The 14,866-nt window shown below is 37.9% G+C and overlaps 1 protein-coding gene across 1 annotated transcript; it reads right to left on the reverse strand.

The window, feature by feature from the left end:
* Positions 1 to 815: 815 nt before the first annotated feature.
* On the reverse strand, positions 816 to 12,676 carry LOC139973516 (uncharacterized). The gene is made up of 3 exons (XM_071980249.1): positions 12,444 to 12,676; positions 3,674 to 4,030; positions 816 to 1,937 (listed from the first exon to the last, which is right to left on the reverse strand). Exons 2-3 carry the CDS (start codon positions 3,875 to 3,877, stop codon positions 1,464 to 1,466), a joined length of 678 nt encoding a protein of 225 aa, XP_071836350.1. The 5' UTR covers positions 3,878 to 4,030; positions 12,444 to 12,676; the 3' UTR covers positions 816 to 1,463.
* Positions 12,677 to 14,866: the final 2,190 nt, after the last annotated feature.

Here is a 14,866-nt window from a genome sequence, read left to right on the forward strand (position 1 = left end):
TCATACAACATCAACGCCTTAGGCTATTACAACCACTCAGAAGGAAGACTGTTTGGCTCCTCACAAAGACAGACATTTTGATAACCTCATTTCTTTAACACCATTCTCTGTCTGCAGACAGACCTGACCTAGACTCACAACTTAAAGCAGCAAAATTTAGTGCTGAATTATATGAAGATTTTATCTGCACTGTATATAGGTGTCTCACTGTAAGACAGTTTATATATAAGCAGTTTAAATTACGATATATATTTTCATCCTTTTCAAATCATGAAGCAAGATCGTAATTTGTACTTTACTTAAAATTAGCCGATATCAGTAATGCGTGACTCGACAATAGTGTTTGCGCGCTATTTCTTAATCAGATGCGAATGTATTTTTCTTCTGACCAAGGAAAAAAATTTGATTGTCTTAGTTTTGTTTTTATCAAGTGTAATCTTAGTTTAAGAAACACTTTACATAGTGACGTAAATTTGCTGCGAGCTATTTACACACACTGCTGCTTTAACCAATGCATTCCGATGTACAGAACAGAGGGTTTAGAACAGGAAACAGATGATTTCATTCAGTACAGATGACGTCACGGCAAGTCACAATTTACAACCTACCGTATGTCACTATTAGTACATATTAGTACAAATACAGTACCGGTAGCCCACGTATACAAAGTCACGAAAGCACCAACCCCTTTTCTCTCCTTACCTCTGAGAACAGGTTAAATCCGTTTTATACCTTATTGACCAGCAAGCTCTACCCTTCACTGCTGCATCGTCACAATTCCTCCCTTTGTCTTCCCCATGCCCACCCCCCCCCCCCTGCAGGCGGAAAGTTTGTGATAATACCCCTGTCATTATCTCAAGGCTTCAAGTGATTAAAAATTGAACATTAATGTTTTTGCCACAAAACATATACATAAAATATCTCCACAAAAGTACTTAATCTTGTCGTCATCTATGGTCATGGCAGGCCAGCAGGGCAATAAATGTAATAATGTCTACTACGTTTGGTCGACAAGCGGTCCATGTAGCCTTTCATCCATGTACGAGATTTATAAATGTGTACATATACAGTATACATTACGAGGTGTCGTCGACTATGGCAAGCCAAGGAGGCCATAAAGGCTGTCAAGTACGCATACTCAAAACAACCCAATCAATGCAGCGTTTTCACTGATCCCGTGATACGCCTGCCAACGAATCGTCGAAATTCAGTAACGTGGGAAATGAATTGTGTTACCAAGTTAATAGATCCGAAAACGTTAACATGCAGATAAGGATTCAGTTTGTAATATAGCTTACACAGTTTTACACAATAACTGGACTCGGAAATCTCCACATGCTGTTCACCAGATGGTTTTGGAGCATCAGGCGTTCTCGGGAATCCTATTTACGCTGTTCCGTGGAAGCTAGTAGCCGATCAGTCGCATATCATCGACGCATTTCCAGTTTAACCGAACGGTGACTTCAGCAGTCGTATTCGTCTTCAGTTGCCCCGGAAGTAAAGGACATATTCCTCGTCCGCATGGCTAGCAGCTCTGCCGGTCCCGGAGATTTGACGCAGGTCGGCGTGAGGACCGACAGGGCCCTACCGCGGTATTCGAGTGTATCGAACGCAGGATTTTCTTCCACTGAATCGCACTCACTGCCGTCGGAGTCTTCGTTGAAGAAATGTTTCGGCGGACTCGCCTGCGGTTCACCGGGTCCTCGAGGGTGCCTGGCGTTCTTCTTTGCGGGTAACGTCTGGTACCAACTTGAAATTGGCTTCTTAGGGGAAAGCTGCGGCGAACCGGCGACCATTTCGTCAAATTGATTGGAGTTGAGGTCTTGAGTATAAGACGGTAATCTGTTTATAAAACCGTACCGTCTGAGATGATGTATTACAGACCGAAGTTCGATAAATTGTCTCGTCAACGATTTGTCCTGTTTCTTGAGTTCATGCTTCAGGTAAATTGAAAGGGAGAGAATGAAAAAATGGATGAGAAACATCAAAGATTATGGAAATTTGTCCTTGAATAAAACATTAAATGAAATTTTAATTCTTCGAAAAATTTAAATGACTTAAGTTGACCAAACCGGTGTGTGGGAAGGGAGGGGAAAAGGAGAGCATGGGAATACAATTGAATTTGCCGCAGTTTTGTGTTATACCGTATCAAATGTAAATAAAAATTTGACGTAAAAAAAATCCAACATATGAACTAATAGTGTATTACATCAAACTTGCATTGGATTGGGAATGATGAAAGTATAGGAAACAACTTAAAAGGGACATATAAAAAACATATTATGAAACACAAAATACTGTCTGTATTGGACGTGTCGTAAGTCTCTGTTAAGCACGAACCGAATGGTTGTGCATACGTCTCAAAGTGTCGAATCAGTCAATAACGTGTGAATAATTTCATAGTGTTGGTCAGAATAGCAAAAAAACGTACACCCACTTACGCAAAATGCAGCTTTGATAGTTTTCTGTGATTTAATTTGTATGAAGGCTATAGCTGGTATATATTGACCTATCAGAGGACCTCATTAGACCGTCTGTTTGTTACAATTTTTGTTTCTCTTGTTCTTTTTTTTTTTTGCGTTTCTTTATACGAACCACACCAACTATAACAAACCGGTAAACACCGTGAGACCTCGTATAGGAAATTATCCGGAAGAAACCGGACACGGTTATTGAACCTCGATTGCTTCCTGGGTTTACACTACACTGTAAGGCCTATCACAAGAAAGGTTTATCGTGTATAGATATGTATATATATTGCTGCTGCAAGTAACAGATGGTTGGCTATATAGTGTAAGCTTACATATGACTTAAAGGGATTAAAGAACGGCCGTTTGGTAATGATTTCCATCATATATAGGATAAATGGTTATAACCGTGTGAGAATTCTTAAGAAGCAGTGATATGTTAACAACATATGTTGCAATAGGAGATAAATTAATTTCTTGAGGCGTTATATCGGTGTATGGTAGAATACACAAAAATCAGCCAATTGCAAATATAAATAAATATGTATGTATGTATGTATGTATATATATATATATATATATATTTCATTGAGCTAGTATACTACTGTTGGACATGGTGTTGTTTGTGTTTTCTCGGAGGGGGTGGGGAGGGGGTTGGCAGTAGAAAGGGCTATAGAATACCCTCAGTCTCTCTCAGCAATTACCTAGAAGGCATCGGGTATTGCCCTATATTTTTTTTTTTAAAAGGAGCTCAATAAAAATATCCCTCCTGGGGCTCTCTATCGCACCTGGCAATACGTTTCATGAACCCGACGGGGGAGGCATGTATCCATTCCCGTTAATTTTCACACCATCAGGGGTATTCACGTGGGCGTGATACCTCCAGATGCGATAATTTCAAAAGGAGTGAACGAACATGGGTCTTGCTCCTGCAGCCAACCCCCTCTACATCCTAAACCAGTTGTCGAGGGGTCCCTGTGTTTCTATGTGTTTCTATGTGTTTCTATGTGTCATTGCTTGGAGTGCCGTACTTTACTTATGACATGCAGCATGACAGCTCAATATTACTTAGAAAAGTATCATCATTAAGGAAAATGACGGTATCCAAACAATTAAAACAAACTGTAAAGTACATGCACTATACTAAAGGTTACAGTTGTACATACCGTATGTACTTCTCCGTTGCCAAAAAAAAATATACTTACAATTTCATTCCTTATCCACGTGATATTTCCAGACAATCTCGTCTCCCAATCACCGCCGTCTTCACCTGTCGTCTGCTCAGTCTCTCCACCATTGATGACATTTTCCGCCATGTTTTTCGAAGTCGTTGTATCTATCTTTTCGAACTGTTTGACTTCTGCGCGATGTTTTTCTATATCATTACGTAATTCCTGGTTGGTATCCATGGCTTCCACTTTATACCGCGGTGTAAAGGTGACATTCGTTGCCGCCAACCATGAAGCAAATTCCGTTTGATCATTAAATACTGTGTTTCAGGAACGATCGAGTTCTTTGATGTTGTTGCAGGTGCACGAAAATCGCCAAACTGTCCTCCCAACCTGTTTTGAAAGAAGCATACATAATATAACAATATTCTCTGCTATTAATAGGTCCTTATAAGCAGAATAAACCCTAGGAAAATTTTTGAAAGCAGCTTCACATGCATGCACTCACAGCATGCATAAAGATCAGTCGATGGCCTGCACACAGTCTTGTCAGCCTACATAATCAAAATAGACATATCAGAGTATGTGGCGTATATTAACAGAGTTATCGAATCGTCAGCATTGTATTAGGTGCGAATAAATTAGTGTATCCTAATTAACACTGTTAAAAATAGGCCTGTTTAATAAACCGGTGCTGAGAAACGCGTTCACTCTACCTGCGAGCGTCCTGGTTTTTATTTAACGCTAACTGAAATTCGCATCGATCTTATAACAAACTATACATGCATATAGGGAAACATACCACGCTAGGATATACCTTCGCAGGCCTCTGTCAATTTGATTTAGTAATCGTATAGGGATACTGAAAATCATGATGAGAGAGGATTATATTAGTCAGTTTGGGCCTCATTGATGTATTAAATGAAATTCGTTTTGTCCGTTGAATTCAATTTGGTAAACTTAGACTGATAGGTTTACCGCATCATATATACATAGGCTATATATATATATATATATATATATATATATATATATATATATATATATATATATATATATATTCGAATCCCGGTGGAGGCTGGAAGTTTTTTCACTGTTCTTGATTTTTCAACTCATTACGATTTTCAATTATATTATATTATATTGATAATATATATATTGATAATATTGTTTGTCAAGAGGGGGGGGGGCGGGGTATTCTTCCCTTAGATTTATTATGGGGAGGCTTAAGCCTCTTTGTACCTTCAAGATAATAATGCACCGTCGCGTATATATACGAGATGGTATAGATAATATCTGCATACCTTTTATTCATCTTTTATTCATGAAACATATATAGTCCCTACATAAAAAACAGCTTGAGATGAATTTAAATGAACCGCAAGATCGTCTAAGAAATGAATCCGTCACGGTGTAATTAAGTTTCATATTCACATTTAGTATAATTATATCATATAAAAGGGAAATTTTTGGAATATGTCAATTTCGTTAATAAATGAGGTCTCTCGACGTGACTTATTGGGCGACTGTTTAATATCGTTAGGTTGTTTAAATATTGAAATTTTTGACATTATCATATGGACATTTATTTCGAAATCCTTCTATGCAGAAATATTTCAGAAATACCGGTATAGCGCGTGCAAGTGCGGGTTTTTACTAAAACTGTCATTGCTACTGACGGATCTGCGCCTAGACTGCCAGACGTCAATGAAGAGTTTTCAATAATACCAGTGGTTACGAACCTTTTTGGAACCGGTAAACAAATCGCCCTTTCCCTACCTATATCCTGCCGTTGTCAAACGGTCTTTAATTAATACATTTTTCTCCACCCCCCCCAACAGTGTGTCATTGCCCCCTCCACCAGTCCCCTCCACCCGTCCCCTCGCCCCACTTTCGAATCATCGGATCACTAACCCATTATCATTAATACATTACAATTAATACATCATTAATACAATACATTAATACATCACACCAGGTATAGGGAACCACTGAACTATGAAACGTCCCATTTGGAAGACATTCATCAGTTTCGGTCATTTTTCAATATGTAACATATCTGGGAGTCCATACTGATAATCTATACGGTACCGTATATAAAAATAATCTTGTTACAAGACTGAATGGCCTGAATTACAATTACATTGATTTTAATGATAGGCATACACCTTTTCATCTTTTACGTATTGTATAAAACAATTCATCTTCTTATGTGTTACAATCACTCAAATGTACATCGCATCATAGAGATGACATCCCGACCCTCCCCACCCCACTCGTCCTGCACCCTCCCCTCCCCTCCACACCCCAACCCACTAAAATAATTGACGTAATTTTGTCTTCATTATAATCCTAAATTTGGTTAAACGTACATGTCTGTATTGTATCCATGGGAAAAGAACACATTCAAATTATGAACATTGTAGAAAACTGACAAAGCTGGAGAACAATTTATATTGCATATTGCTATTAACATTTCGAACAGTATAGACCTTATGTGTGTGTGTGTTTTCCCCCTTGGTGAATTTAACATCAATGCATTCATCAATAATGAAATCAGCTCCCTCGTAAATTTAATTTCAGTAAATGATGTGTTAGGTGCAATCATTGCAGTGGTGATCGACGTTAATAAACCAAATTGGATTTTAATTCGAAGTAGGTATCATCTTCGAAAGTTCAAGGCTGTTGGAAAGTTGGACTTGACAAGTCTGACTCCAAATTTCAAGTTTAAAGGGGGAAAAATGTTTACAGCTGTCGGTGTATATATACAATTCATAAAGATGTGTGGGAGCTTTATTAATCTATTGCATGCCACCTTCAGCCAGTGGGAACCTGAAAATGTGGTTTTGTATATACCTTGCAAGATCAATGACCCAGTGTGATATATATACATACATATATATATATATATATATATATATATATATATATATATATATATATATATATATATATATATATGTATGTATATATGACATGCATGTGGCAATCATTTATGTGATATATATATATATATATATATATATATATTCTTTCCTGTTCCTCGATCGGTTCACCATTTTGCTTTCACATAAATGGTTGCCACATGCATGTCATATATTATATATATATATATATATATATATATATATATATATGTATGTATATATGACATGCATGTGGCAATCATTTATGTGATATATATATATATATATATATATATATATATATATATATATATATATATAATATATGACATGCATGTGGCAACCATTTATGTGAAAGCAAAATGGTGAACCGATCGAGGAGCAGGAAAGAAAATCGTTAGAATTGTCCATAATTCGTCCTACATTCTACATAGACCCTTCCTTAGGGTTGATGTATTCCACACAATTATTGCCAGACGTTGCATGCTGAGCGTTGGAATCAAAACATCGAATTAAAAGTGATCGGAAAATGCTTTCATGAGTAGCCTATACTCAGACTATGTAATAAGGTAATTATGATTTAGTTTAACAGGTGAACATGATGGCTGGTTCTATTTCTAAGCAATATGTCAGTGTCATTTAAAGAGCATGACATGCTTAAAATGATTTTCAAAGAGTTCAACTTTTGAACCCTTCAAGATTTCGCGTCGTATAAGTTGTATCGCTACAGTATATCTTCAAAATGTGTAGAATATAGTGAGGCATGCATGAGGGAGGGGATGAGCTGGGGTGGGGATGGGGTTGGTGTGAGATGAAGGGAAGGGGGATGTTTTATCATGTGTTCCCCCATAGACATGCATCCCCTATATCTCAAAATAAGACAATGACAATTTAAGGCAGGACATTCCGCCCTCTAACTCGAATCTACTGCATAATGGGGAGACTTTTTTATTCCTTGTGTTTAAATTCAATTCATTTTCTCCCTAAGCTTCCTCTGGTAGCCTATACCCCTGCTTTATGGAATAGGGAAACCCAAGAGAGGCTAGCAAAACGCTTTCCTTTCAATTTATCTTCCTTTAGTACGGCTCAATTTATTTTAAACACCACTAAAATATGATTTACCTTCTACATCATGCACGAGTATACGCAATCAAGTTTTGTGTATGCGGCAAAGCACCAAATATGGGCCTCTTCTGATGGCGATATACGACGACAAGGGCTACTACCAGAGGACCGTTGCGCGCAGGTTTCTCCCCCCCCCCTCCATCCTCCTCCCAAGTTATGAAAGAATATACAACGGGATAAAACATACTTTGATAGAAAATATTCACACCCTCCGAGAGCTGCCCATCCAACAGTGCTCTTCCCCCTTCTATGTGGTCCTCTGCAGCCCCTCACCAATACCCTCATGTACCTCAGGAAAGTCCCTTGCGTAAAAAATTAAAGCATTCCTAAAGCTCTCGATGCAGCCAGGGTCTTTAACGGTGAGCGTTAAAAGTTTAATGGTTTTTGTTGTGATCTTCAATGCAAGTTATTGATGTACTTATTTGATAGCAAAAGTCCGCATATGCACCTGCATAACTTTCACTTTCTTTGATGCCCTAAAGCACCCCATTTTATAGGTATTTCCTTCTCATTGCATGATATAGCCTATATAAATATATATATATATATATGTTGTGTATATCACAGAAAATATTGACATCAAACCGTTTCACGCGATGCCCCCTGTGCTAATATAGTTGTTGCTCATCGTTGTTGTGGAAACAACTGAAGTTGGCATGGTGAGCGCGTGTGAACCGAAGCTTACACCTTACACCCATGCAGGCGGGGTGAATATACTTTTAGATAGGCTTGCAGTGCAAGCAAAACAGCATACATACGAGTACAACAGCTAGAATACCAGAACAAACAGCTCGAATACGAATACAACAGCATTAATACGAGTACAACAGCATGCATACGAGTACAACAGCATGCATACGATTACAACATCATGCATACGAGTACAACAGCATGCATACGAGTACAACAGCATGTATACGAGTACAACAGCATGCATACGAGCACAACAGCATAATACGAGCACAACAGCATGATACGAGCACAACAGCATGCACACGAGTACAACAGCTAGAATACCAGTACAACAGCTCGAATACGAATACAACAGCATTAATACGAGTACAACAGCATGCATACGAGTACACCAGCATGTATACGAGTACAACAGCATGCATACGAGTACAACAGCATAATACGAGCACAACAGCATGCATACGAGTACAACATCTAGAATACCAGTACAACAGCTCGAATACGAATACAACAGCATTAATACGAGTACAACAGCATACATACGAGTACAACAGTATGCATACGAGTACAACAGCATGCATACGAGTACAACAGCATGATACGAGCACAACAGCATACATACGAATACAACAGCTAGAATACCAGTACAACAGCTCGAATACGAATACAACAGCATTAATACGAGTACAACAGCATACATACGAGTACAACAGTATGCATACGAGTACAACAGCATGCATACGAGTACAACAGCATGATACGAGCACAACAGCATGAATACGAGTACAACAGCATGAGAGCGAGTACAACAGCATGAGTATACGATCACAACAGCATGAGTACGAGTACAACAGCAACCAAATGTCAGGTCGGTGTCGCACGATTTTCCACCTTGAAAACAATTCGATCGACCATCAATTTACAACAGGACATTACATATCATACAGCCGTATATACATTGACGACATACAGACGGACGGACAGTACACGGCCGCCACCGAGGCGACTATACCTATAAACGTGAAAGACTATGTAAAGTTTTCCTTTTTTTTTTTTTTTTTTGGTGGGGAGGAAGTACTGGAAAACAAATGGTCCGACTAAATTCTCGACTGTTGTGTTAAATTAATGTCATTCATACACAGTTTGAAACGAGTAAAACATGCCATATGCGTCGGAAGAAAGCATTTCCAATCATAATTCTAAGTATTTTGAAGATTCTTTACAAGCTACTGGGTCAAGTGAGGGTCGTAAAAGGGTCCCAGAGGTGTTATTATTATTATCCTTTTTTCTTTTCTTTTTTGGCCTGTTTGTATCAAATAAACGTGCCTTCTCTTTCGGAATACCCATTATGCCCGAACGGTCCTCTATTGATACGGTTATATGTCTTCAAATTTAATATCGTTGTCATGGTTACTGAGGAGTAAGGTAAATAGCTAAGGGGTGGTATTGTAAATTGTATTAGGGATTTCTATCTTACGAAAGTAAACTTTTGTCGGATAAGCATGCATGCATGCACCACTGTAACGCGCAGCTGGCTTGTGTGTCGGCTTGTAGACAACGTGCGTGGTTGATACTGTGCCATAATAGGATAATATATATATATATATATATATAGGCTAAATATATATATAGGCTATATATATATATGCTATATATATATATATAGCGGGAGGCCCGTGGTTCGAATCCCGGTAGAGGCTGAAAGTTTTTTCACTGTTCTTGATTTTCCAACTCATTACGATTTTCATTTTTATATATTCATTTGCCTTTGTCGTTTACCTCCATTGCATATATATATATATATATATATATATATATATATATATATATATATATATATATATATATATATATATATATATGAGAACATTTACAACAAACAATTAAACTCTCGATGATATTTAACTTTACGTTGAATGACCGGTCATGCATAAACCTTTCCTGAGACAACAAAATTTCAAAACAACCATTCCGTTTGAGAATTGATCGATGTAAATGATTACAAGTTGGCCTCTAAATGACGATAATATCTTCATCTGAATCATTAACGTTCTGGGGGAGCTGTCAAGGTTTACATTAATTTGTTTATGATCGTCGATGTTATTAACTTTGATTTCCGCTGTTCATGCACGTTCATTTTGTGTGTCTTCCTGTTGTTTCCATGCGTGGTTGCGACTTGTTTTCAGGAGGCATACATGACATTTATTCCGTAAACATGCATCGCTGGTGCATGATTTTGCTCAAAACTCGAAGTGCTTATCTTTATTTTTTTTCTTTTGTAAACTGTATCGTCGCCTGCACTTATGGAAAGCATTCTCATTGATATTTATACTAAATTCAGATTAATATCTTGACTTCAATCATCCTTTAAGGACTTGTCATACAAAGAAACAGAAAATGGTGTAATTTTGCTGGTACATGAATCATATAAACAACAGGTATAGATATAAGCTATGCATACTCTTTTTTTATCAGACACCGAGGCTGTATTTTAAATTTGAACGGTTTAATCGACACGGCCTGTACGGGGCGACGCGCTAGATATGCTAACAGCTTATATATATGTACGTTGATCATGGTGGGTGGTGCATGGTATATAAAAGCGTGACCGATTTAGCACACTGAATATAAAGGTCCAAGTTTTAAAGTTAGTACACTATATAATGTTTTTAACAATTGGCGATAATATGATATGCTGTTTATCATTAGGCCCGGTATAGGGCTTATTATAACATTTGCGACACTACGGTAGGTTGATTTTGAATATTAATTATAGCCATCACGATATGCCTATGAATTCTCTTGTTTCGCTTAATTTGCATCATTTTTAAAGATCGTTGAAACAAACACATTTCATTCGGAAAAATTGAGACTCACCGGCATTTCAATTATCATACAAGAAAAGTATAGTATGAAACGTCTCATGAACCAAGTCTTGACAAGTATAAAGTTCTTGACAAATTTCACCTCCTCCACTAACACGCACTTTGACAACGCATTATATAGGTAAAGAGCCACTATAACGCCTACCACTCACCGCCGCATATTGCACGGCCCCCTCCACCTCCTCCATACACACCGTACACATACATACCAATAGCATATTAACATCGGCCCCTTCCTGTTTCGATTAGGTCTCTGTTAGGGGTTCCGTTAATTAGGTTAATGTTTAAACTATGATTACTATCCTTTGTTTGAACACACTAAAAACATGTCCCATGCATACCTCAGTAACGCTTCAGCACATTTGCAGATGGGTCGACTTCGATACCAAAGAATAATTGAAGAATAATGTATTTTACCTGGTGTTGCTAGGAAATATCTCACCGTCCTGTGAAAGGTTGAAGGCTAGCTAGGAACATCATAAAGTAACACGTACTGACCTCAAGCAGAATCGAATGATATTATTCATATGAACAGCCGCGTGTATAATAAAGTTTCTCAGTGAACGAATTTCAGAAAGACAGGCTAAAGGATAGTATTTATGCTCTTGTTTTATATTTTGTAACGATAGTTATCGTCGATGTATACACACACACATATAAAGATATATATATATATATATATATATATATGTGTGTGTGTGTGTGTGTGTGTGTGTGTGTGGACGTGTTTGTATGTGTATAATTATACATATATACATATATATTTATATTTATAAATATATATACATACATATATATATCTGTCCAGGATATATGTCCAGGATATAATGTGAAAGTAAAACTCAATCCATATCCATCGCGTGTTGGCTTGTACACTAGCTGCTGTGTGCGGTTCGCATTGTTGCTGATATCCGTGTATATGATTAATACGTTAATAATTAGTTCGCGACACTTTGTATAGCGATGATGCTGTCTAAGCGGTTTATAATGATAAAACTACGAAGAGTATCTTAGAGAATGGAATAAGTACAAAGACATTAATTGCATGCAAAGACTATAGATGCCGAAATACAGCCTATCCTATATATACCTGCCTATTCTCGAAAATCAGCTCTATCACTTGAGTTCTATCATATAGATTTGCTGCCCAATATACATATAGTAAATATAACGAAAAGGGTATATAGGCCTACTTACCGTGAATCAAAATATTATCGATGAAAGTTGCTTAGCCACCTGCACGCGAGCTAACATCTGAAGTTATCACTTGAACTATGAACACTAACGCCTGCCTGCATAGAACGGTATTTTCGCAGAACTTCGTGGGGAATATTATCTCGTACATAATCATATATCTTGCCCTGGTATCATCTTTGTATGTAGTAGTATGCATGCGTAACAAACTATATATGTGGGACGTAGCTGCCGGACCAGGAAATGTTAACTGCTGTAAGTTTTCCTGCTGACAACAAGTGAGAGTACATTTACACTTTGAAAACTTAAAGGGTGTACGTCTTGGTATACTTCAAACAGTTTTGAAAGTGATTTATTTCATAGCCTCTATAGTCATAGCCATTCAGTCATGGGACCGTTACTTGATGGGGGAGGGGGTACATGATTTGAAACTTTGTCGCAACAATATTACATAGTAAAATGCGAGTATGTATGTATATTGACACGGTAATTTTGAAATGGTTTAAACTTCAGTTAAGTGATTATCTGATTGTTGAAATCACACATATATTTTCCACAACAAGTGAATTATTGCAAGCGTTACGTTGATACTAAATAACTTACATATCCTTGAAATTGTTAGGTAATGGGAGGGTGCGGGGACGTATGGTCTAGGAGGGAGTGGGAGAGGGATGCATGGAGAAAGAGGTGGAGAGAGAGAGAGAAAAAGAGTCTAGTGTAGTGTAGTGTATTGTGTCTGGAAGAAAAGAGACCCAGTTTTAACTCTTACTTGGAGAGACGCGTATAGAATTAATAACAAGTTCTGCCCTCTGTTCGTAATAAATATACGTTGTATACTTAACATGTATCATTTTAAATCAGTAACTTTTATAAGTGTCTAACCCACCTTGATATGTAGGCTATATGTCGTAATGCATATCTGGAAATAATATATAAGCCAACATTTCTGTAGTCACACATTTGAAAAATCACTTTTTGAGTTTTTGTCATGTGCGTCGACGCCAAAGATAGGGGAAAGCGCATGCACACAGTCCAGTACATTGCCTGGTGCTCCCCCAATCGACGAAATTGGCAAGTTTAATATAATGTTGGCACCATACATAGTACTACCCGATCTAGTCTAGGCTGTTCTAATATCTGCTATTATTTTATTACGTGCGATTGGAAAGAGGTGCACCCCCCCCCCACTTCACCCCAGTTGCCACAACATATCCTGAATCCGAGTCTGTCGATAATCATAGATAGTTTCCTTGGATATTTGACATCATGCATGGGCGTAAATTATCTTCCTATCATTTCTTGGTTTTAATATTTCTCCATAACTTTTTATCTGCGCAGAATGTAATGGGTGAATGTGTACAGAAAAATTCGCTACAGCATGCAGTCTATAATGAAAGTTTTTTTTTTTTTTTTGTCGGCGCCCATTGCCCTTGCAACAGTCAACAGCTGAACAGGTTCGTGCAACGTTGCATATATTGTGATGGTTACCTTTGCTCCGTATATACAGAAAAGCCAAATGCTTTCGAGATGTGATTACGTTAAATCTATATATCATATAAACATGTCCACGCTTGTGTGATCATGGAGGTGATTGACCACAAAAACATTGAAAAAAACCCACCTGCATAGGCCTAAGGCACGTTTTTGTCACTGCTGTAAAATAACGTGCACGTTATGTTCATTAATTTTACATCAGTTTGAAATATTGCTTAATTGCAGAGCATCATCTGATTCGCCGTGAGTCAAGTTTAGCGGGTAAACAGTATATGAACGTTTCTGAACATATGGACATGGTCGTGTGGGGATCCTTGGATACCGTATGTCATTCAGAAAACGACAATATGTATTTGATGAGCCGTTGGCGCTCCATACCCATGAGGGGTGTTTATTCTCAACGGTCAGGTGGCAAGACCCAACTTATATGTCCTAAATGATGGGAGTCGCGTTTAACGATCCCGTGGCCACACCCCCCCCCCCCCAATGTTCTTTATGAAATCATTGATTCGACCAGTCTCTGCTTCTCTACTTCCATAGAGGTTCATGTCCGTAAAGTAAAGCCATTCGGCAGAAAATGTGACTATTTGGCCCCGGCCGTAGGCTTTGAAATCCAATGACACGCTATACCGATTATGTCCTACCCACCATATCATAGCCGTCATGGCTTGCCATGCATGATCGTGGTGCTACTTGCAAATTAAGTACCGTAACCCCCCCCCCCCCCCGCCCACGAGATATTCGAATTTGAGTTACAAGTGGTGAAAGTTTGTCACATCGTCAACGTCCTAGCATAACATATATATATGTGTAATATATGTATAATATATGAATAATCTATATAATATATGTATAATATATATATATATATAGGCTATATTTGCACAATCGGTAATTTTTGTCATACATCGTCAACATCCTAGCATAAAATA

The sequence above is a fragment of the Apostichopus japonicus genome, chromosome 9 (genome assembly GCF_037975245.1).
Source record: "Apostichopus japonicus isolate 1M-3 chromosome 9, ASM3797524v1, whole genome shotgun sequence".
NCBI classification, from domain to species: Eukaryota; Metazoa; Echinodermata; class Holothuroidea; order Aspidochirotida; family Stichopodidae; genus Apostichopus; species Apostichopus japonicus.